The following is a 24,284-nucleotide window of genomic DNA, read 5'->3' as shown; positions in this document are numbered from 1 at the left end:
GAGAACAGAGCGAGAACAGAGCGAGAACAGAGAGAGAACAGTGTGAGAACAGAGCGAGAACAGAGAGAGAACAGAGCGAGAACAGAGCGAGAACAGAGAGAGAACAGAGTGAGAACAAATACTACTGCTGTACTATGGTATTTTGTGCTTCTTTTCCACGGCGCTGTCACCACAACAATGTACTTATACACCTCTCGTACACTGGTAAAACTTTTACTTCATCACCACTCATGTACTAATACTACAGTTTGTGCGTGTTCTCCTCCCGCAGCTGTGACGCTGAATATACATCTGATTATGAAATGTTTCTCACAGCGGGACAGGAAACGGCGAGGCAGATTCCAGCGTCGTAATAAAAGGCGTCGGTCGTGAGCGCTCCAAACTTAACCCCAATAAACCCGACCGTAACTCGTTCAACAGTGACACGTACTTTAACTAGTGAGCGAGGCAGAGGGAGTGAGAGTCAGTCGTTTGAAATGGTCGGTGAAAGTGTGCGGTTTTCTTTGGAGCGAGGTCGGAGTTTGGAGAAAAGCATTTGAATGTTTTGTGTGTTGAAACCTTGGAACGTCGGGAGTTTTAAGGTTTCAAACTCAACCACAAACGACATGGTTTTATTAGTGGCACGTTGGGATGCTGTGATTGGCTAAAACTCAGCTATAAGTCCCTCCTCTTCCTGAACGATTTCAACGGGTGCCATTCCAGATCGATATTACAGAGATAACCCAATTCATTTTATTTTTATTACATTTTTTTTATTTATTCAAAAAAAATATCATTTTATATTACATTATTTGATTTGAATGTACTTATTTATGTATGTTTATGTATAGTTATGTATGTTTTTTATATGTTTTTAAAAAATATATATATTATCTGATAATTTTATCTAATTTTAATTATTTTTATTTTTTAATTAATTAATTGAATTTATGATTTATTTTTAATTTCTTTATACATCTTTTTTCATTCCATTTTATTTTATTTTAATTGTATTAATATAAATGTATTTAGATTATTTTATTTGAATGTATTTATGTATATTTATATATATGTTTATTTATTTATATTTATTTAATGTATTTAACGATTAATGATTATTTCAGAGGTCGACAAGTCAAATTATTTTTTCTGTTGAACATTATGAACCAAAGAAAGGTTGAAATGTGGCGACTGAAGACTTCTACACTGCTTCTATTTGTTCTATTTTCTATATGAGGTCTTTTTCTTTGCAGACTGCCCAGCTTTAGGAAAGAACAAGAGAAAAGTGAAGAAAAACTACAGAACGAGTGAGCGAGAAGGAGAGAAACAGAGAAAGAGAAGGAGAGAAACGAGGGAGCAGAGCAACCTGGACCCAGATCAAATATTTAGACTTTACGTAAAAGTGGGAAAAAGGACAAGTGAGTCACATGTGGGAGATAGGGGGAGAGAGAGGGAAGGTCTGTGGAAAGTTGGCCATTGTTCCGGGGGAATTTTGGTAGGTTTGTGTGGAACGAGGAGAGGCGCTCGTCATTTTAACACACTCCTATTTAAACGCTTCCAGCTGCTGCGCCGGGTCTGTGATTGGGACACGCAAAAACAACAAGCAGACGGTGGAGGAAGGCTCCGAGGAACGCACGGGGCCCGCGACAGAGAGCGCTACAAAGATGCTAAGTATGGATTTAGCAGGAAGGTGGGTGTCGAGAGCTAGATCACAGTACAATACAGTCTGAAGCAGCAGTTCTCCAACAACAACCCCGCCTCTGTGTGGAGTGGCCCCGCCTTTGTGTGGAGTGGCCCCGCCTCTGTGTGGAGTGGCCCCGCCTTTGTCTGGAGTGGCCCCGCCTCTGTGTGGAGTGGGCTTCGGCTTCTCACCAACTACAAGCCCAGAGGCCCTCACACTGCAGATACCGGAAACTGGCTCAGCAACTCTGCACCTTCTATTCTACGTTTGAGACCACCCCCCCTCCCCCACAGTGGCCACCTCCATCACCCATCACCCTCCATCCTCGCCACCACCATCACCACCCTCAGGTGGGAGCCCACCATCAGCGCCCTCATCAAGAAGGCCCAGCAGAGGATGTACTTCCTGCAGCAGCTGAGGAAAGCCAAGCTGCCAGCGCAGATGATGGTGCAGTTCTACACGGCCATCATTGAGTCCATCCTCACCTCCTCCATCACCTCCTCCATCACCTCCTCCATCACCGTGTGGTACGCTGGAGCCACAGCCAGGGACAGACACAGACTACAGCACATTGTGCGCTCTGCTGAGAAGGTGACCGGCTGCAGACTTCCATCTCTGCAGGACCTGTACGTCTGCAGGACTCTGGGACGAGCAGGTCGGATCACAGCCGACCCTTCACCCTGGACACGGACCATTTGAGCCACTCCCCTTAGGCTGGAGGCCACTCCCCTCAGGCAGGAGGCCACTCCCCTCAAGCAGAAGGCTACATTCCATCTGGACTAGAACCTTTACAATTCTCATGTTTATTGATTATTGACATCTCTAATTACATATAAACTACATCTAAATTACACGTTATTTTACTCTGATCTAGTTTTTGTGTCTTTACCTTTCACATCTCATCTCCTCCTCTCCCTCCTCCTCTCTCTCTCTCTCCTCCTCTCTCTCCCTCCCTCCCTCCCCCTCTTTAGCCTCCTCTCTTTTCTCTTTGTTCCCGGACCGAGACGCCGAGTCCATTTGAATCCATTACTCTCCGTTCTGTCTGCTTCAAACTGTGCCGTGAAAACATCTCGCCGGGTAATTGAAAAAACAAGTTTTTTATTCCCCCTCTGCTTTACAAACATGTTTTTCTCTATCGGCCATTGGAAAAAGCACCGCCCCCTGGCCCTGTGGCCCCCGTGGCCCCCGTGCTGTATATCTGGAACATATATTTAGAGTGCGTTGCTCGACGGGGCCCTGATGCGAGCGCGGGGGCCGTACATCTACAACAGAGTGGTAATAATACGCTGTGATGACTTTAATTTCCCCGGGAGCGGCTGATAAAGTTGTATTCCTGAATCACGGAGGAGAAAAGAGACAGAGCTGCGACTGCACTTACAAAGTACTTTAATAATCCTAATCATAAAGCATCAGTCCTTTAGCCCCTTTATTCTGTGCGTTACTCAGCGGCGGGAAGTTTGCAGAGAAACAATGTTTACTCCAAGGCTAAACACACTCATCCATTATTATGACGAGGTACTTAAACTGTGGTAAAATACAGCAACTGTCAGTACTACATGTACTATTTCTACTCTTACAGTGCAGCTGATGCGATTATATGCAAAACTACAACGTTCTTTCTGTCCCACAACAAAATGTCCCTGGTGATGCTAACAACAAACTTACTGATGCTGTTACCAGTGTTGGGCAGCTACAAAGTAAAGAATTACAGTACTCAGATCACTTTTTATTTATGTTATTATTTATGTTTTTATTTAATTAATTTATTTTATTTATGTATGAGCGGTGACGTAGTACTCACACACACAGAACCACACTAGTACTACATCCTGGTCTGGGTGCTGTATTTGAGTCCGATTCTGTTCAGGTCCAGGTCCAGGTCCAGGTCCCAGTCGAGGCCGTAATGAGCTGAATTCAGAACCATGGACTTTTCCTTCTGCATATTTTTAGCACGGCTTAAAATAACTTGAGGCTTTAAAGCCCGAGCTCCTCACACATGTGAGTATTTGAAAGAGAGAGTTAGTTTGAGTCAAAGCCTACGGCGGTTCAGAGAATGTGCTGAGCCAGTCGCATATGACCCGGATCAAGAACCCGGATCAAGAACCTGGATCATGAACCCGGATCAAGGAAAAGGCCACGATCGATCACGTTTACTGGAAAAACCTCAGGAATAAATATGTCAAACGGACTTGACGTGACGGTAGTTCAAACCCTCAGGTGACCTCTCAGTGTGACCCCTCAGGTGACCTCTCAGTGAGAATCCTCAGGTGACCTCTCAGTGTGAACCCTCAGGTGACCTCTCAGTGTGACCCCTCAGGTGACCTCTCAGTGAGAACCCTCAGGTGACCTCTCAGTGTGAACCCTCAGGTGACCTCTCAGTGTGACCCCTCAGGTGACCTCTCAGTGAGAACCCTCAGGTGACCTCTCAGTGAGAACCCTCAGGTGACCTCTCAGTGTGAACCCTCAGGTGACCTCTCAGTGAGAACCCTCAGGTGACCTCTCAGTGAGAACCCTCAGGTGACCTCTCAGTGTGAACCCTCAGGTGACCTCTCAGTGAGAACCCTCAGGTGACCTCTCAGTGTGACCCCTCAGGTGACCTCTCAGTGTGAACCCTCAGGTGACCTCTCAGTGTGACCCCTCAGGTGACCTCTCAGTGAGAACCCTCAGGTGACCTCTCGGTTCAAACCCTCAGGTGACCTCTCAGTGAGAACCCTCAGGTGACCTCTCAGTGAGAACCCTCAGGTGACCTCTCAGTGTGACCCCTCAGGTGACCTCTCAGTGTGAACCCTCAGGTGACCTCTCAGTGAGAACCCTCAGGTGACCTCTCAGTGTGAACCCTCAGGTGACATCTCAGTGAGAACCCTCAGGTGACCTCTCAGTGTGACCCCTCAGGTGACCTCTCAGTGAGAATCCTCAGGTGACCTCTCAGTGTGAACCCTCAGGTGACCTCTCAGTGTGAACCCTCAGGTGACCTCTCAGTGTGAACCCTCAGGTGACCTCTCAGTGAGAACCCTCAGGTGACCTCTCAGTGTGACCCCTCAGGTGACCTCTCAGTGTGAACCCTCAGGTGACCTCTCAGTGTGAACCCTCAGGTGACCTCTCAATGTGACCCCTCAGGTGACCTCTCAGTGAGAACCCTCAGGTGACCTCTCGGTTCAAACCCTCAGGTGACCTCTCAGTGAGAACCCTCAGGTGACCTCTCAGCCTCAGGTGACCTCTCAATGAGAACCCTCAGGTGACCTCTCAGTGTGACCCCTCAGGTGACCTCTCAGTGAGAATCCTCAGGTGACCTCTCAGTGAGAATCCTCAGGTGACCTCTCAGTGTGAACCCTCAGGTGACCTCTCAGTGTGAACCCTCAGGTGACCTCTCAGTGTGAACCCTCAGGTGACCTCTCAGTGAGAATCCTCAGGTGACCTCTCAGTGAGAACCCTCAGGTGACCTCTCAGTGTGAACCCTCAGGTGACCTCTCAGTGAGAATCCTCAGGTGACCTCTCAGTGAGAACCCTCAGGTGACCTCTCAGTGAGAATCCTCAGGTGACCTCTCAGTGAGACTCTTCAGGTGTTTCACAGGCCCCGCCCCCATCTGAGGATATGACATCGTCACAGTCTGAAGACATCTTTAATAGTTTCACTTTGACACATTTTGAGCTGAAGTTCCTGGAAAAACACGTTTCGACACAATATGATGAAGAACATTCCATTTATTTTATCCATTGATTTATATTGAACACATTTAGGGTAAAATAACCATAAAAAGTGACTCATATAAATGCACTCTCTCTCCTGCTCTGGTGATTGTGTTGACGCCATCTCAGTGTGAAGTGCTCCGAAAGTGACCGGGACGAGCCGCTTTTTCACCCGGCAACAGAACGCTCTGTCATGACGACCACTCGACAACGCTCTCATGACGACCACTTCAATCAGCGCGGAAAGACGAGGAAAGAAGACCGGGTCAGACAGGGTCAGACCGGGTCAAACAGGGTCAGACCGGGTCAGACAGGGTCAAACAGGGTCAGACCGGGTCAAACGGCCCCTGAACTGACACTATTTCTGCTTTTCTTAGTTTACTCCCACTTTGGGCTTGTTAAAAGTATAACAACACCAACTCGATCCTCGTTACACTTAATCAGAAGAAAGTTAAACACTTATTTCTGATTAAAAATGCGGTATTGAAACTGTTGTCGCGCCTCGAGTCTATCGCACGGTTTCGAAATCAAGTTTGAAATCATTCTTGGAACGAAAAAACCTTTTTATAACGAAGAAAGAGGCAAAAAAGAATGAAAAAATAGCACATTATTTGTAGCTTTAGCTCTTGAAGCCTTCGGTTGCTATTTGCTTGTAAATGTATTTATTTATTAAGCTCCTCCTTCTGACATGGCTTAAACTCTGAAGCTCCTCCTCCCGACACAAGCTCCTTCTCCTGATGCGGATGAAGCTCCTCCTCCCGACACAAGCTCCTCCTCCTGATGCGGATGAAGCTCCTCCTCCCGACACAAGCTCCTCCTCCTGATGCGGATGAAGCTCCTCCTCCTGATGCGGCTGAAGCTCCTCCTCCTGACACAAGCTCCTCCCCCTAACACAGTTCCCCTCAAGCGTTTGGAGCAAAGATCTGAACCGTTCTGATCGAGCTGAAGAGATGCGGTGGGCGTGTCCCAGGGGGCCGGAACAGGAAGTGACGCCGCCGCCGCTGTGCGAGTCATGACCTCGTGAGTCATGACCTTGTGAGTCCAGATGTGTTGTCCAGATGCGTCTCCGCTTCTGGACCGCGGCCTCTGCTTTTCCACTTCTGGTTTGCAGGGAATACAATCGTCTTCTTGATGCTCGAGGCTCGGCGAGTTCTGCGGTTTCGGAGCACGCCCGACGTGCCAGGTCGCCAGGGAAACGCCGACCTGCAAACGCTTATTACATAACGCGAAACTGTGACAACAAATGACGAGGGCAAGATTGGGAAGGATTAGTAATTCATGGCAATAAAAGAGCTGTTGTTTTAGGGCTGGATTAAACCGATGATTAAACAGAACATAAACATGAGAGAACTAGAGCAGACGGAGAACAAAATACAGATAAACGTCAGTCAAATAGCAAAGGAACAACATCACGACGTATTTAAATGAAAATAACCGCCCCAATCGGTCCAGGGAACTTTTAATCGTGATTTTTAGACGCTGACCAATGGCCTGTCCAGCCAGTCCCTCCCACATTCTTTTCAAATGCAGAAGTGTCTGGAATCGGACTGTAGAGGGCGCCAAAAAAGGGGAAAAAACCTCCAAACTTGGGACATTCTATTTGTGAGTCATTTAGATGTCATTTAAAACCAGAGGGAATAAAAGAACAATATACATCCAAATGAAACTAAGTCAAGTCCAAAATAAATGTCCCATTGAGTCCAGAGTCGGTCAAATTTGTCCATGTCCAGATTAAGTCCAAACGTGATTTTATTTTTTTCCATTTTCCGTACGTCAATGATAATGCCGGTCTGTTCTTTGAAGGTATCCACCCACTGTGTCCACGGCCGGAGTCTTGAGGCCCAAAGAGATAGTTCCTACACCGCGTGGATGTCGTTTTCTTATCGCGGTCGGTTTGTGGTTTCGTATATACCTTCACGTAGACAATGGTCCTCAAAGATTTCAGCACCACATGAGAAAGTATTTGACCTTACGAGCCCTATCAGATCTAAAATAGGTCTTAAAAAGGACAATTCCAGGTCTAAACGAGCTCTAATAAAGGATCTACGAAGGCTCTGCTATTTCAAAACGAGGCTAACTTCAACAACTGGCATATACCGCAATCACGGACGCGTTGTACTCACGGTGCAGGCTGAGGGAGATGTTGATGACCCGCTCCTCGGTGAAGCTCTTCAGGTTGGGAACCTTGGCGCACTTGAGGTGGGTGAAGGCGGGCGACTCGCCGACGTGGATCCAGCAGACGGTCTCCCGCGCGTACAGGAAGTCCATGGCGGTGGTCTGCTTGGTGCTGGTGGAGAGGAGGCTGTGGACTGTGGCACCGCTCAGGGATGTGGCCTGGATGTTCTGCGAGTTGGCGATGAGCAGGACGGGGAGGCGGTCCACAGGAACTGAGGGGGGGGAGACGAGCGGGTTATCGACATTCAGCGATGGTCTACGGTAACGCAAACCACATGGCGTTACACGAATTAGCATCACATGTAAATAATGACATATATATCAAGTCAGAAAAGTCGAGATAGATCATTGGAGAACTTAAATAAATGGTGCAGTTCCGTTGAATTTTGGCCCTCGATGCTCTTTTTGTCCTAGCAAACTGTAAACAAATGGACAAAAAAATCGTGCGAGATAATTTTTTCACGTTTAATCAGTTTTCTCTCGTGAGATCTCGCTCTCCTCCAGTTCCTCGCCCAACATCGTGCCTAAAAGGTCAAAAGTAAGCCTGTTTCTTTATAGTTCTCATTCCATAAAATAGAAAAGGTTAGAAGATGTAAAAGTCACGGACCCTTTACAGAGTTGGAAGGGTTTATCTGAAAAATGAAGGCAAAAGAATAAGAAAAAGAACAAGAGCTGCCTTAACAAGTGAATTCTTCCACTCTTTATGATCACATGATATATCAAACACCCTGCATATAGTAGCGTGTGTGTAGCGTGTGCTCACCGTTCTTGGCCTTGCAGGACCGGTTGTCCGGCTGGGACAGGTAGCCCTCCACGCAGGAGCAGCTGAAGCCCCCCTCGGCGTTGGAGCAGGTCTGACTGCACGTCCCGTACACGGTGCACTCGTCGAAATCTGAAAGGCACACAGAGAGTCACACGCCTGTCGATCCGCCGAGTCTGTTTGACCAGCTGTGCCCGCCCTGCGCCGCCGAGATGAAAACGCTTCATCCTCGAGTCACGCACGAAAATGAGATCGACGAAGGCGGCGAACAAACATGTGCCGAGTGATGATGTTTGTTTACTGCTCGGAAAATGTATGATTCATGTGCATATGGTGCACAATGATATGAATTTTGACACTCACATTTGTCGCGTCCAAGTAAATAAATGATTTGAATCTTGTCCAAGAGTCACAATACAAACACTTCAAACTAAATTTCAACAGGAACAAGGAATATGCTCAATATTTATAACAATTTTGCGACCACAATGAAAATAGACAAGAGTACTTTAGTCAATATTACCATGTGGTCTAAACTAGTTAAGCTAGCTACTGATAAAGCTCAAGACCGTTCTCAAACTGTTCGGGGAAAGTCAAATGTGGACCTGTTTGTGTGATTTCGTTTGTATCCACACTTGTTCAAATAAGTATCTAGTTTTTATACTAGTTCTGGTATCGAATAGTATCTGATTTTCTATGCAATTATGGTAACAGGAAAAAACCACAACACAGAACACAGAGTTTGAATGATATAAAATGCTAAACTCACTACATACACCATTACATCGACAAAGTGGACGAAGTGTCTTGCCCATGGACACTGTTGGCCTTTATGTTGGTGTGAGTGCTTTAACCACTGAGCCACTGTCGCCAAAAAGAAACATTACCATCTCGGTTCTAGTAATTACATTGGTTTTACTAACAATCAGTTTAACATTGTAAACAGTATCGGCCCCAGTACTGATCCCTGTGGAACACCAGGGTTACAACTTCGGCTGAGCAAACAAACTGGGACTAAACCTGGACCAGGACCAAACCATCTTCTGTAATTAGTCCTAAAGTGAGCTCATTTTAGTCCTGATGTCGACTGTTTAGTTCTGGTCAAGTCCGGGTTCCGTTTCGGGAAGAGACGTCGTCGAACTCGAAGGACTCACCTTTGCACGTTTTCCCGTCCTGGTCGATCTCATCTCCGCTCTTGCAGTAACACGCCGGCCCGTCCGGAGTGACCGCACAGTGCTCCTGACAGCCCCAGATACTGCAGTTTGAAGCCAACTCTGTGAAAACACGTAAAGTGTTTAGATAAATAACGTTTTTCCATGCGGTAGAGAAATAATATCATCGCATTAGCAACCATTTTTGTCGATCGCAAACCTGGAAGTCTGAGCGTCTGGGACTTGTTAGTGTTTCTCTGCACGTTTGGCTTTATTTAATGAATCTATTTTAATCACATTTAAACCCTTTAAGGCCTCCATTGCGTCAGTTTCCTCTTAGATCTACTTCAAACCTCGATTAGACCATGATCAGTCTCGGTTTAGTCCTGTTTTAGACCCGGTTTAGATCAGGTGGCACTTAGAACATGGCTCCGAGCCCCCCCGGCCCCCCTGCGCCCCCCCGGCCGGCGCCGTACCGCGTTTACACAAAGGAGGAACTCATGAAACTGCGGAAAACAGTCGTCTTACCCGGAGATCGTCACGTTATCCCGGCGGACATCCTAAGATTTTTATAAGAGATCTTCTACTGAGAGTGTTTTTCAAACTTCCTATAAGTGATCTGTTCTTCTGTATCTATCTCTGTATCTACCTGCGTTGCACCAATGAAATTTCCCCATGTGGGACAATAAAGGATTATCTTATCTTATCTTATCTTATATTTCACTGATGGTACTACTGAAGGCGTGAACAGTTTGAGAACCACACCCCTTTCCTTAGTCCACAGTGAAAATGCGACTGGCGTTTGTCTGTGTTTTGTGGCACACGGTTTCACTTCCTCGCTCCGACGCTGTCTGAGGAAAACTGGGTCGGAACACTTAAAGGAACGACGCACACTTTTCCTTTAAGGGCTATTTTTGATTCCAAATCGGAATTTATTCATTTTCTCTTGAACGCAGCCCAAACAAAGACGCTCCCAGAACTATCAGAAGATGACTTTAATTACCTCTTCATGGCAACATAAAGATGCACATGAATCCTGATAAAAATGTAAATTGTATTGTGTATTGAAAAAATATGATAATTTGTAATGCACGCCCTGGGGGAGCGCTGTTTAAGTTACCGTATATTCCGGACTAGAAGTCGACTTATATGTGATATTATTTGTTATATTCACACTGGCAACCACAAGAGGGCGCTGTAGGCTCTAAGCGACGCAGAAGAAGAATCTGCACTTCCTCTTCCTCTGGAGTTTGTGGAGTTGTTTGGAAGTGACACAGAGGAAGAAGAATTCAATGGATTTAGTGATTTGGGGTAAAACTGATGCTTTGGTAAACTTGTTAGCATGTTCTTTATGCTATAGTTATCTGAAGAACTGTTAATATGTGACGTTAACATACCAGACACTTACCACAGTTCTGTCTGTGCCTCATGTAGCTGAAGGTGTTAGCGTTAGCATACGTACACCTATTCACCATGTTCTCTCATCTGTTATTATTTTAAACTGCATTTCAAGATCAAATGTCTGTTCGTGGTCTTGGATTTTATCTAATACATTTCCCAACTGCGACTTATACTCCAGTGAGACTTATATATGTTTTTTTCTTCCCTGTAATGCATTTTTTGGCAACTTATACTCTGGAAAATACGGTACTTGACAGTGACGCCACAAATTAATGACAAAACCATTCAGCGTCATTGATGAACATTTTTAATTTACGTTGTGGTTCTACAAAATGGAACTGAAAAAGTATCATGAAACAAACTGAAAGCGCCGTCCTACTTTCGGTAAAAGCAGATGGATTTTCTCTTGTTTCCGAGGCCGTTGCCAGTGTGTCGTGAGCACTTCAGGTGGATTCGAGCTTAATTACCCAACTCCAAAGTGAAGAGATGAGCGTGTGATTGATTCGGTTCATTATTGCCTCGGCTCGGAGCTCAGAGCGGCCCGTGTGAATAAAAGCCGGCGTCTTCAGGACCCTGAATGTGTTTGGATTATGGCAAAGACAGAGATGTGCACAGACTGCATTATGTACTCTCAATGCCACCTTTTTTGAACTGGTTTTAGTAGCTTTTTTTTCTTTTTTCTTGCATTAGCTTGATACACAAAACACAAAATGAATTTGCTCAAATGTGTCTGTAAATGCGGTTTAAGTGTCACACAGAACCTGAATACATATTAAAATTAACCTCAAAAGCACAGAAATGTGACTTTAAACTCTTTGATGAAGTAATTTTTTAATAGTTTTAATACTAAATATTCTAATTTTGACATCTCCAAACCAACAATTGCAATATTATCACTTTTTTATACATCTCCCACCTCTAATTGTGTTAATATCAGAAATTGTGACATTTTATTGTGTATTTTACTTAAAAATAGGGACGGTGATGTGAGAACTAAAAGCTCAAGGACATTTTTAGAACAAAAATTTGCTAAATAATGTTCCATGAGATTTAAATATTGTTACAAGCCTGTGGGACAGTTTTCAATGATTATGGAAGATCATTTGTGTCATCATATTTTTTTTCTAATATGAATTTCAGTGTCTGACTTTTGAAGAATACAATTTCAATGAGTTTTTCTTAGTTTAAACGTTCAAAATGTATGCTTGACCTTTACATTTTTTAGACCGGAATTCAAAATAAAACCAACTCAAACTATTGTATTCTGGGTTAAAAATTCAGCATTAGAATTTTGCCAGCATTTTAAAATTTAAAATCCGATAAAACAAATTGTGTGACATACTCTTACTGTCTGTCCGTCACAGCCTTGTGTAAATGCACTCTCTCACCACTCCATCGTGCCATTTTAGCTGATATACAATGTGTAACAACTCATTTGCACCGCCGCAGCAGCAGAACCAACAGCCTCCTCAGCCTCTTCATCTCCAGCGTGTATCAGAGACTGGAGACAGGACAGAAAACGTGCTTTTGAAAATAGACACTTACTACACTGCAAAACTGTCATTTAGTCATTACAATGAGAGCGGTGAGTAATCGCTCGTGGAAAATGGTGACGAGCATAAAAAGCCTTTTCATGCGAGGCCTTGAGAGCACAATTTTCTCTTTTTAATGGGTTTATGAAACACTTGTTTTTTACACTTTCATGGTTCAAGAAAGACCAATCCATCCAACAGACGGATCAGTACACATTTTAAACTGTTTTTTGTCCCTCTAGAATGTTTTGTATTTGTCCAACAACAAAGTACAATATTGTCAAGGTTTTTGCAAAGCCAGACAGAATGACACATGTAAACTAAACCAAACTCAACTAAACAGTACTGGTCCAAGCACTGAGCCCTGTGGAACTCTGAAAATATCATTATTTACAACAAACAAACAAAAAAATTATAATAACAACATTTTAACTCACAATCACAAGAACATTAGATTTATTATCGTTGTAAAACAAGAAAAGACTGTAAGAAATTAAATGCTTCTATTGAAAAAGCCAAAGGTAAAAGCTGAAATGTCTCAACTCTGGGCTTTAAGTATAAAATAAATGCAATAACTCGTCAAAAGCAAACTTCCACATGTTTAATATACATATCAAAGATTAAAAAAGCAGTTTGTCCGTCTTGTGTTGTAAAGCCACACTTCGACTCAGCTGTTTTTGTTTCCCGGTCGAACGCTACGATACGCCCGACCGACCGGCCGCGCCAAAACCACCAAACTGCTCACAATCAATATTTCCGCTCTCAGTTCTACTCCACAGCGTCGGGTTAAGACCGCTGTCAGCCAGAGTTACCTCGAGGCTTTAGCCGGATCACGTTAACCTGAGCCGTAAATCCGCCGCGCTAACCCCGGGTTTCACCGAGACCAAAACGTAAGACCACGGCCAATGCTAACGCTTTGAACGTTTAAAACACGTCCATGAATCTTTTAAATGGCTCTTTAAAGCAGTAGAAGTCAGATGAATAAATTAAGAAAACAGACCTTGTGTAAATAATGATGGGAAATATTTGTGTACCGTATTTTCCGGAGTATAAGTCGCACCAGCCAAAAAAGGCATAATAGAGAAGGAAAAAAAACATATATAAGTCGCACTGGAGTATGAAATGCAGTTGCAAGTGTGAAAATAACTAATAATATCACAAGTCGCTCCGTAGTATAAGTATAAATATAAGCACCCCGGTCAAAACTATGAAAACTTATAGTCCGGAAAATACGGTATTTTCCTATCGTTATCATTAAGGAACATTCAATATACAGTAAGTTGTGTATTTTTCTTTTTTTTTAATGACCCAGCACTTATTATTATTATAGTTGCTTTTTATAGTTTTGTGTTTGTGCAGCACTTTTAGACCGTTATGTGTTCAAATGAACTGTGTCAATAAAGCGGATTTGGATATTGTACAGTTTTTATCAGATTTGAACGTCTGAAAACAAGCAATGAGTCAAGCTATTCCCAAAAAAAGAGGTCGAGGGAAGATTTACTGGAAGTGACTGAAATCGCCCACAAGAACTCAAAGGTCATTTCTAAATACATAAATATGTTTGTGCCGGTCAAGTAGAAATAACTACGCGTACCGGTTTGTAGAGCTGACCAATTCAAACCTCAAAGTCAAGTTCAACAACACAGTTTCGATACAACGATAATAAAAAAATAAAAAATAAACAGTCATATTTTTTTAAACAACGGAATGTAATTCTCAACAGAAAATAATAGTATTTTCATTGCATCTTGTAAACTCAAAATAATTCTAAAAAAGTAAAATGTTGTACTTTTATGTTATTTTTTTGTTGTTGAAACTTAGTTAAAAAAATGTATATAGTCTTGACACTAGTTTTAGAAGTGATTAATATTTGATTTTTGATACTTTTGATGATTAAATAATTTCTCATCCTGCAGTAAAAAGTATACTCTACATTATATAATACAACAACTAAGAAACAAAAAAATTGAATAAATGAAGTGAATAAAAATGACTCCGCTGCTTTGGCGTTGTCACGTCAACTGAGCAACAAGAAATACAATGACAAAATAATAATCGCGTCTTATAAAACTCAAAATAATTCTTAAAAAATAACATTTTGCGCTTTTATGTGTCAAGAAAATGACACAAACAGTGAATAAAAATGACTCCGCTGCTTTGGCGTTGTCATGTCGACTGGGCAACAATAAATACATTGACAAAATAATAATCCGTATTTTCATTGCGTCTTATAAAACTCAAAATAATTCTAAAAAAAAAACATTTTGTACTTTTATGTGATTTTTTTGTTTCGAAACTTAGTTAAAAATTAGTATCTAGTTTGACAATAGTTTTAGAACTGATTAGTATTTAATTTTTGATACTTTTGACAACCCAAACCCCTGTACTACTGCTGTTACTCTGAATACTTTCTCATCTTGCAGTACAAATTATACACTACATTATATAATACAACAACTAAGAAACAAAAAAGACAAAACAATGACACAAACAATGAAGAAAGATGCTGCTTTTGCGTTGTCATGTCGACTGGGCAACAATAAACACATTGACGTGACAAATGCGGCGATAAGCGAGCCGTGAGTCATGTTGCCCAGAAATGCCACTGGACGTTTCACGGTTCGGAGCGAGAGGAGGCGGCGCAGGTTTCCCTCTCCAAAACAAACAAACACTCCGGAATAAGCCTCGGCGAGCGTAAACAACGGCGCGACGTCGGGACCAGCTTCCAGCCAGACGCAGCGTTTTTATATCCGGCGCGGGCAGGAAGTGTAGCTAAGTGTAGCGCCGGTCCGGGGGCAACCGCGGGTCAAACGGCTAACAAGGCGAACGCTCTCGTGACACAGGGAAGATGTTTGTTTCGCTATTTTGGGAAGAAGATGGTTCGAGTTAACGAAACCACGCAGCAGTTTTTGGGGTGAATGTGACGCGACGGTGGGGATTTATACGCTTTTCTAAAAAGATGTTCCTCTCTGCAGGACAAAACCAGGACTAAACCGAAGCTAAACAAGGACTAAACTAGAACTAAACTAGGGCTAAACAAGGAATAATCCAGAGCTAAACCAGGACTCGACCAGGACTAAACCGAAGCTAAACCAGGACTAAACTAGAACTAAACTAGGGCTAAACAAGGAATAATCCAGAGCTAAACCAGGACTCGACCAGGACTAAACCGAAGCTAAACCAGGACTAAACTAGAATTTAACTAGGGCTAAACAAGGAATAATCCAGAGCTAAACCAGGACTAAACTAGAATTTAACTAGGGCTAAACAAGAACTAAACTAGGGCTAAACAAGGAATAATCTAGAGCTAAACCAGGACTAAATGATGGATAAAATAGGAGAAGACAAAAGACGGCGCAGCGTGAGGTTTAATACTCACTTTCAGCGCGTTTTTCATAATAACAAGGAGGATAAACACAATAATACTAACGTTGCGGCTCGTATTCTACTCCGAACGGCATTGAAATCTCGCACACTGCAATAATCCGGCAGCCGCCCTGGAAAACCGATCAAGATTTCATGGCTCTCCCCGTGTTTCTCTAATAAATATTTGATTCTGCTCATTTTGAACACGAGAGCTCAGAGAGTGGACGGGAAAAGGGTTTCAAAGATGCTAAATAAGTCGTTTATTACAGCGGCTAAATGCTAAGACACGATGCTAATGTGTACACTGTAAAAAGAGGACGCTACAATGGAAATATGTAATGTCATTTAATTCTGATTATTTTTACAGTTTTGGTTCATTTTGTTTTCGCTCGAGATATTTCAGTTGAAATTGTTTGAAAAATGTTGTTATTCTAAAATGGAAAAAATCACATTCAATTTGAAAATGGACAAATTTGACAGACTGTGGATAAAGTAGGACAAACGTTTGGGTTTAATGTTTACTCATGTATTTGTTTTTATTTTTTTCATTGTTCTTCAAAAATAAGTAGTATCAAAAATGTGTATTTAAGTTAATTGTAAATCTCAATATTTATCTAAACTAACGTAATAATAGAAATGACACAGTGAAAGTGGCATTTCACTGGAACACGCAGATTTTTATTTAAACTTTTTTAAGCGTTTTAATTTTTTGAGTTGAAATTTTTTGGGAATTTTTTGTTTAGAATCAAATTTTTCAAGAAAACATTGTATTACGCTATTTTTAGTAGTTTAGTTCATTGTAAATCTCAATATCGATCTAAAAAATATCAAACTAACTATTAATATCACTAATCAAGGTCTATTTATGTTTAATTCTTCCGTTGCGTGTAGACTGCTGTTTGTTGACATGGGATAGTGACGTTGTGTAGGTCATTCACAGACGCGTGAGTTGAGATTGCGGGATAGGGATGTTGTGTAGGTCATTCACAGACACGTGAGTTGAGATTGCGGGATAGGGATGTTGTGTAGGTCATTCACAGACACGTGAGTTGAGATTGCGGGATAGTGATGTTGTGTAGGTCATTCACAGACACGTGAGTTGAGATTGCGGGATAGGGATGTTGTGTAGGTCATTCACAGACACGTGAGTTGAGATTGCGGGATAGTGATGTTGTGTAGGTCATTCACAGACACGTGAGTTGAGATTGCGGGATAGTGATGTTGTGTAGGTCATTCACAGACGCATGAGCTGAAATTGCGGGATAGGGATGTTGTGTAGGTCATTCACAGACGCGTGAGCTGAAATTGCGGGATAGGGATGTTGTGTAGGTCATTCACAGACGCGTGAGTTGAAGCTGAAGCTGATAGACGTGGATTGATGGTGTCTCTCGTGTCCTTCTGTCGTCTCTAACACACCGAGAGGCCATTAGTGCTGCTGCTCCACCACAGACGCTCTCACCACAGCCGAGTGCACCGACCGGTCCAACCACTCAAGGGGCCGTATTTTTCCCTCCGGGACTTTATCGGGAGCCTTACTTTCCGAGCTTAAAGACTAACTAAACCCCCAAAACCACTTATTTTAACTGATTAACTTTGTAAATGGGTCTAAAATAGATATCGGTCACTGCGTCACGACTCCGCCACTTGTGAGCCCCGCCCCTGTGAGCCCCGCCCCTGTGAGTCTCCCCCAAACCTCCAGGGACTGCCCACCGAGGAGCATTTTTCAAATTTTGCTTTCGGCTGAAGAAGGCTCTGCCGCGGGGTTTTAGTTACACTTTAACACTGCCGTAAAGAGGCGGGACTTGGCCGCTGGAGGCTGGAGTGGGAGGTGCCAGTCCATATATGGTGATAGTGTTAGAGCCTGATAACTGTGGCATTCAAAAGCGCCTGTTTGTAATGTGAGCAGTAACATCGTTTGATTTTCTGTTTTTCAATTTGTTCCCAAAATTGAAACTAAACAAATAAATATGAGCGCTGATTCTTTAATTAATTAACTTTTATTTGGATTGGAGCTCACTTTCATCCCTGAGGTGCTAAGTTTCACTCAGACTGGGACAAGGATTTTTGGGTGAATGTGACGTGACGATGGGGATTTATCCAGTTTTCCAAAATGACGTTCCTCTCTGTACGGGCCTCAAGCAGGACAAAACCAGGACTAAACCAGGACTAAACCAGGTCTAAACCAGGACTAAACCAGGACTGAACCAGGACTAAACCAGGACTAAACCAGGTCTAAACCAGGACTAAACCAGGACTGAACCAGGACTAAACCAGGACTAAACCAGGACTGAACCAGGTCTAAACCAGAACTGAACCAGGACTAGACCAGGACAAAATCGAAGCTAAACCAGGACTAAACTAGAACTAAATCTTGCTCTACGGTGCTGGCGTGTCGTCTTTAAGCATTTACTACAGACCAGGTTCAAACAGGACTAAACAAGGGACTAAACTACTATAAACTAGAAGGATTAAATGAAACCAAGTGACCTCTAACTTAGGACAAACCCAGGACTGACCGAGGACAAAGAGAACAAGACTAAAGCAGGTTTAAACCAGGACTAAAGCAGAAGAATGATTCAATACATGTTCAATTTTTATCTTCCTCAATTCTCCTCAAAATTATTAACATCCTGTAGAAGAAAGAAATGAAAACTATTAATACACGGCTGACATTTGTACAGCGAGATTGCGTTAGTGTCGACTTCCTGCGCCGCTGACTCGTGAGCAAGAGCGTTGAGCGGGACGCGGGGGCGTGTCGCGGGGGGCGGGTCGCGGGGGCGTGTCGCGGCGGGGCGGGGCGTGGGGGGCGGGGCGTGGAGGGCGGGTCGCGGCGGGAGCGTGTCACGGGCGGGTCGCGGGCGGGTCGCCGACGGTTCGCGGGGGACGGGCGGTTTGAGGGGGACGGACGGGTTTCTTACCTCGGCAGTGCGGCCCCTCGTCCCAGCCGTCCGTGCAGTCCGGAGCGCCGTCGCACAGTTTGCTCATGTGGATGCACAGCTCAGTTCCGCCGCACTGGAACTCGTTTGGAGGGCACCGCGACACGGCGCTGTGGGGGCCTGGGCAGAGAACACACGGAACGTCAGAGAACACGGAACGTCAGAGAACACGGAACGTCAGAGAACACGGAACGTCAGAGAACACGGAACGTCAGAGAACAAGGAACGTCAGAGAACACGGAACGTCAGAGAACACACGGAACGTCAGAGAACAAGGAACGTCAGAGAACACGGAACGTCAAGAGAACATTGAAAGTCAGAGAACACACGGAACAACAGAGAACACAGAACGTCAGAGAACACACGGAACGTAAGAGTACACACGGAACGTCAGAGAACAAGGAACGTCAGAGAACACGGAACGTCAGAGAACACACGGAACGTCAGAGAACACACGGAACATCAGAGAACACGGAACGTCAAGAGAACACACGGAACGTCAGAAAACACACGGAACGTCAGAGAACAAGGAACGTCAGAGAACAAGGAACGTCAGAGAACACGGAACGTCAGAGAACACGGAACATCAATTGAACATGGAAAGTCAGAGAACACGGAACGTCAGAGAACATGGAACATCAGAGAACACGGAACGTCAGAGAACACGGAACGTCAGAAAACACGGAATGTCAAGAGAACACGGAACGTCAAGAGAACACGGAACGCCAGAGAACACGACGTTTGAGCCAGGTAAAAATCTGTTGTGTAGAGACTGAAATTGTGTATTCAACCGATTCACAATTTTGTCATGGATTGCAAATTGAAAATGTCGAAATAATTATTGCCTATTGTGTAAAATAAGAAATTAAAATGCACTTGAAGTCGATATTAAGGACTTAGTTTGATTATGTGAACCTGTGTTTAATATTCATCACAGTTTTAATTTCGTTAAGTTGCAGTTTGTGAAGAAATGTTGAAAAAATCAGAGTTTTAAATGACAGGAAGAAGAGCTGAATCCCTCTGTGATGTCATCAGTGTGCGACACAGAGACAGTCACACACTTTTCTAACAGTTTAAACCGTCGTTGGACTAAATAAAGGTGTTTTATGGTATTATTGTGTGTCAGATCAGAACTGTTGTGTCATTTATGTGGAGTTTGGCTCTTGTTTACAGTCTGGTTGCTAGGTAACAGCTGTTTAATCACCTCTAACTGTGTCCAACCAGGAAGTACAATTATAAACTTTACACAAATGGTAAAACTGGGACAAACGGTCAAAAATATAATATAAAGACTTTAACTTATTCTAAAATTCTCTCATTCTTCCACACGTTAATTATGACAGAAAACTATGACCCAACAAAGGCTCTAAGTGTTAAGACAAAGCTTTATGTCTTCACTTTAGGCGCTTGGTCCACTCAAACCGATAACATCTCTGCAGGACGTTTAAGGCCGATAGTCGCTACGCTAAACGGCGCAAATATCGGCCCGATATTGGCAAACTGACATATCGATCCATCTCTAACGGTTCTTGCAAAATCCGTGACTCAGAAGGTGAATTTTTCTTCTAAAAATTGCAACAAAGCTCAAGGACGTGTGCGGAGAGCTCTCATTTCTACATTAGTGAAATATACGGACACGTTTGAATATTTTAATGAATTACTGCGTGTTTATGAAGATAACCAAAGTCATTTAAAACAGTAAAACACTTTGGCGACGCTTCGTTCTCGTTCGTTCTTCGCTATTTTTGCTCTTTCAGTCTCGACACGTCGATCGGCGTTGCACAAGTGGCCGTGTTGTTTACAGAAAGTGCGAGTTCCTCTGGTGGAGCTGTTTTTTCCATCTGAACGTCTCTGAGCGGCGTGTGCGCTCCAGATGTTTAACAAAGTGAGTCATGGGAGTAAGCTCGGGTCAAACCGGAGCAGCGCGCACACCATCGCTCCGTCTGCTCGTCAGTGTCGTCTGTGTGCTCAGTATAAACACGCATTAATGTACACGAACACGCCGGGTTTAAGTCCGGTTTAGACCCGACACATGGTCCGGTCCCAAGCTAGTCCGGGTCCAGTCCGGTCCCTGTTCAGTCCTGGTTTTGCTGTGGGGCGTGTGAAAGATAGATGCAAAAGAATAAAATATTGGGTGCATCGTCTGTGATTAAAATTAGTAAAAATGACCATGAAAAACAGTTTTTTTTCTGAGCACATTCTGGACACAATGTGACACATTTGGACACATTTTGGACACATTCTGAGCACGTTCTGAATCATTCTGAGCACATTCAGACACATTGTGAGCACATTCGGACACTTCAGACACATTGTGAGCACATTCGGACACATTTGGACACATTCTGGACACATCGTGAGCACGTTGGGACACTTCAGACACATTTGGACACTTCAGACACATTGTGAGCACATTCGGACACATTTGGACACATTCTGGACACATCGTGAGCACGTTGGGACACTTCAGACACATTTGGACACATTCTGGACACATCGTGAGCACATTCGGACACTTCAGACACATTGTGAGCACATTGGGACACTTCAGACACATTTGGACACATTCTGGACACATCGTGAGCACGTTGGGACACTTCAGACACATTTGGACACATTCTGGACACATTGTTAGCAAAAAAACACCGCGACATTTCTCTTTGGCAACATCACCAACCGACTGAGAAGAAAAGCAATTTAAACTGATAAACGTCTGATACTACAACCTGCACTCCAGCCTCTGAGACACAATGTCACCTGTTTATTTGTTTGTTTGTTTGTTTATTTGTGTATTTCATTATTTATGCAGCTATGTATGTGTTTATTCATGTATTTATTTATGTATGTGTTTATCTATTTATTTAAGTTTTTATCTATTCATTTATTTATTTATTTCTGTTTTTATGTATGTTTTAATTTATGTATGTATTTATGTGTTTGTTTCTTTATGTCTTTCTTGGTCTTTTGAGAGAGTGAAGGCCACGCCCTCGTCCTCCAGTGACTCATTTGCAAGAGGATGTTATTTCAAATTGCACAATAGTGAAAAATGTACAATGTTACATGTTATTACAAAATCATCACTTACGCAATATCCACGTTTTAAACACATTTATTCTCATTTTGAACAACATTTACTCAGGGTCTCAAAACACGACATTATCCATGGAAATGTCACTTTCAGCGCCTCATTTGACTGAAATGTTTATCAAGGCTTAAAAATCTGAATTTAGAAAGTGTTTCAGATAGAGACTGTGTGTGTCCCTCGTGTCCCTCGTGTCCCTCGTACAAATAATGCCAAAAAGTCACATCTCAGAAAAAATATTTCAGGCGTCAGACCAAATAACTTAAGGAAAATAACAATCACAAATACACAAATGAATAAACACGTAAAATGTGGACTGCTAAACATTAGAGCAATTTCCTCCAAATCGCTCTTAGTTAATGAATTAATTAGTGACTATAACATAGATCTTCTAGCTCTAACTGAAACGTGGCTTCAACAAGACGACTACGTCAGACTAAATGAGTCCACCCCACCCAGCCATGTTAACTTTCAGACTGCCAGGAGCACAGGCCGAGGTGGTGGTGTGGCAGTGATCTCACACTCAAGCCTACTCATGAGCCCTAAAACTAACAATGCATTTCACTCATTTGAAAGCCTTATGCTGTCAATCACATGTCCAAATATGAAAAACCCAAAAGGAGTTTTGTTCATAGTTATCTACCGACCCCCTGGTCCCTATTCAGAGTTTTTAACAGAGTTTTCTGACTTTATATCAAACTTAGTGTTAGCCTGGGATAAAATAGTTATAGTTGGAGACTTTAATATCCACGTGAACATGAGTGATGACGCTCTCAGTAATGCCTTCAGCGCCTTGTTAGACAGCATTGGTTTCACTCAGAATGTAAATAAACCGACTCACACTCACAAGAACACTCTGGATCTTGTCCTAACGTATGGAACAGAGATTAGTGACCTCATTGTCCTCCCTCAAAACCCTATATTGTCAGATCATTTCCTAATTACCTTTCAGTTTATTCTTAAAGATCATCCAGTCCCACAAAATAAAGTTATAATGAAAAGGACAATATCTGAAAAATCTATCTCAAAATTCAAAGAAATAATAGAGCCAATATTCAGTGACATGTCATGTGATCCTGCTGAGAACAGCTTTAGTCCCAGTTTAAGTGATCAATGTGTCGACTTGACCATGAATTCTCTGAAGTCTGCTCTTGACGTTGTCGCGCCGTTAAAACAGAAGGTCATTAGGCCAAAGCGCGCCTCCCCATGGTACAACCAAGAACTGCGTTCACATAAACAAAGAGTTAGAAAGTTAGAGGGATTATTTCGTCGCTCTCACACCGAAGAATCCCTAAAAGCATGGAAAAGTTGCCTGCTGTCCTATAAGCAGGCTCTGCGTAAGGCCCAAACCAGATATTATTCAAATCTAATAGAAGTCAACAAAAGTAACACTAAATTCCTTTTCAGCACTGTAGCTAGGCTAACAAACTGTCACAGTGCAGTAGAGCCCTCAATCCCAGCTACACTTAGCTCTGATGATTTCCTCCTATTTTTTAACAATAAAATAAAAACAATCAGAGATAAATTAGATGAAATTACCCCTGCTATTAGCCCTGAACTAGCCCAAGCTGTAAATCTAACGTCCCATATAAATCCACCTGTAAACTTAGAAAGGTTCACAGCTGTTGATCAAGCAGAGATAACTTCAGCCATTATGTCCTCTAAAAGCTCAACTTGTGTCCTAGACCCCATTCCAAGCAGACTCCTCAAAGACATTCTCCCCCTAATTATAGACCCTATTCTTAATATAATAAATACTTCACTCGAAAGTGGCTATGTTCCACAGTCCTTCAAACATGCAGTCATTAAACCTCTTCTGAAAAAGCCTAATCTAGATCCCGACCTATTGGTAAACTACAGACCTATTTCAAATCTTCCCTTCGTCTCTAAAATCCTTGAAAAAGTTGTAGTAAAACAGCTTTGTCGCCACCTGCAGGACAATAACTTATTTGAAGTTTTCCAGTCAGGGTTCAGAGCCCACCACAGCACTGAAACTGCACTAGTTAAAGTCACAAATGATTTGTTATTAGCCGCTGACGATGGACTGGTCTCAATCCTGGTTCTGTTGGACCTCAGCGCAGCGTTTGACACCATTGACCACAACATTCTACTGCAGAGGTTAGAATGTGATGTAGGTGTTGGAGGAACAGCCCTCAGCTGGTTTAAATCCTATCTATCTGATAGGTTCCAATTTGTTAATGTAAACCAGAGCTCCTCACCAAGCTCTAAAGTAATTTACGGTGTGCCACAGGGTTCGGTACTCGGTCCAATTCTGTTTACTCTTTATATGCTACCATTAGGCAACATTATCAGAAAGCATGACATTAACTTCCACTGCTATGCAGACGACACTCAGCTGTATTTATCAATGAAACCTGATCAGAGCGATCAAGTAGACAGACTTAGTACTTGTGTGAAGGAGATAAAAACCTGGATGACACTAAACTACCTGCTTCTTAACCCTGAAAAAACCGAGGTCATTGTGCTTGGCCCTAAGCATCTACGCGACGCTCTATCTGAGCAGATAGTCACAC

The 24,284-nt window shown here is 43.0% G+C and overlaps 1 protein-coding gene across 2 annotated transcripts in view; it reads right to left on the bottom strand.

Annotated features, from left to right (window-relative positions):
- Window positions 1-24,284, bottom strand: part of LOC140365209 (low-density lipoprotein receptor-related protein 1-like) — a 234,181-nt gene that overhangs the window by 159,006 nt on the left and 50,891 nt on the right. For both annotated transcript variants that reach the window (XM_072451496.1, XM_072451497.1), the window contains exons 3-6: window positions 18,651-18,788; window positions 9,437-9,556; window positions 8,286-8,414; window positions 7,471-7,734 (exon numbers count right to left, since the gene is read on the bottom strand). In XM_072451496.1, coding sequence (XP_072307597.1) covers window positions 7,471-7,734; window positions 8,286-8,414; window positions 9,437-9,556; window positions 18,651-18,788 — 651 coding nt within the window. The remainder of the gene's footprint in view (window positions 1-7,470; window positions 7,735-8,285; window positions 8,415-9,436; window positions 9,557-18,650; window positions 18,789-24,284) is intronic.

This window comes from Eucyclogobius newberryi, unplaced genomic scaffold (assembly GCF_026437365.1).
Source record: "Eucyclogobius newberryi isolate DKJ021-1_F unplaced genomic scaffold, fEucNew1.0.hap1 SCAF_19, whole genome shotgun sequence".
Classification (NCBI taxonomy): domain Eukaryota; kingdom Metazoa; phylum Chordata; class Actinopteri; order Gobiiformes; family Gobiidae; genus Eucyclogobius; species Eucyclogobius newberryi.
The sequence above is the reverse complement of the archived record's forward strand: the minus strand, read 5'-3'. Positions and strand labels throughout refer to the sequence as shown.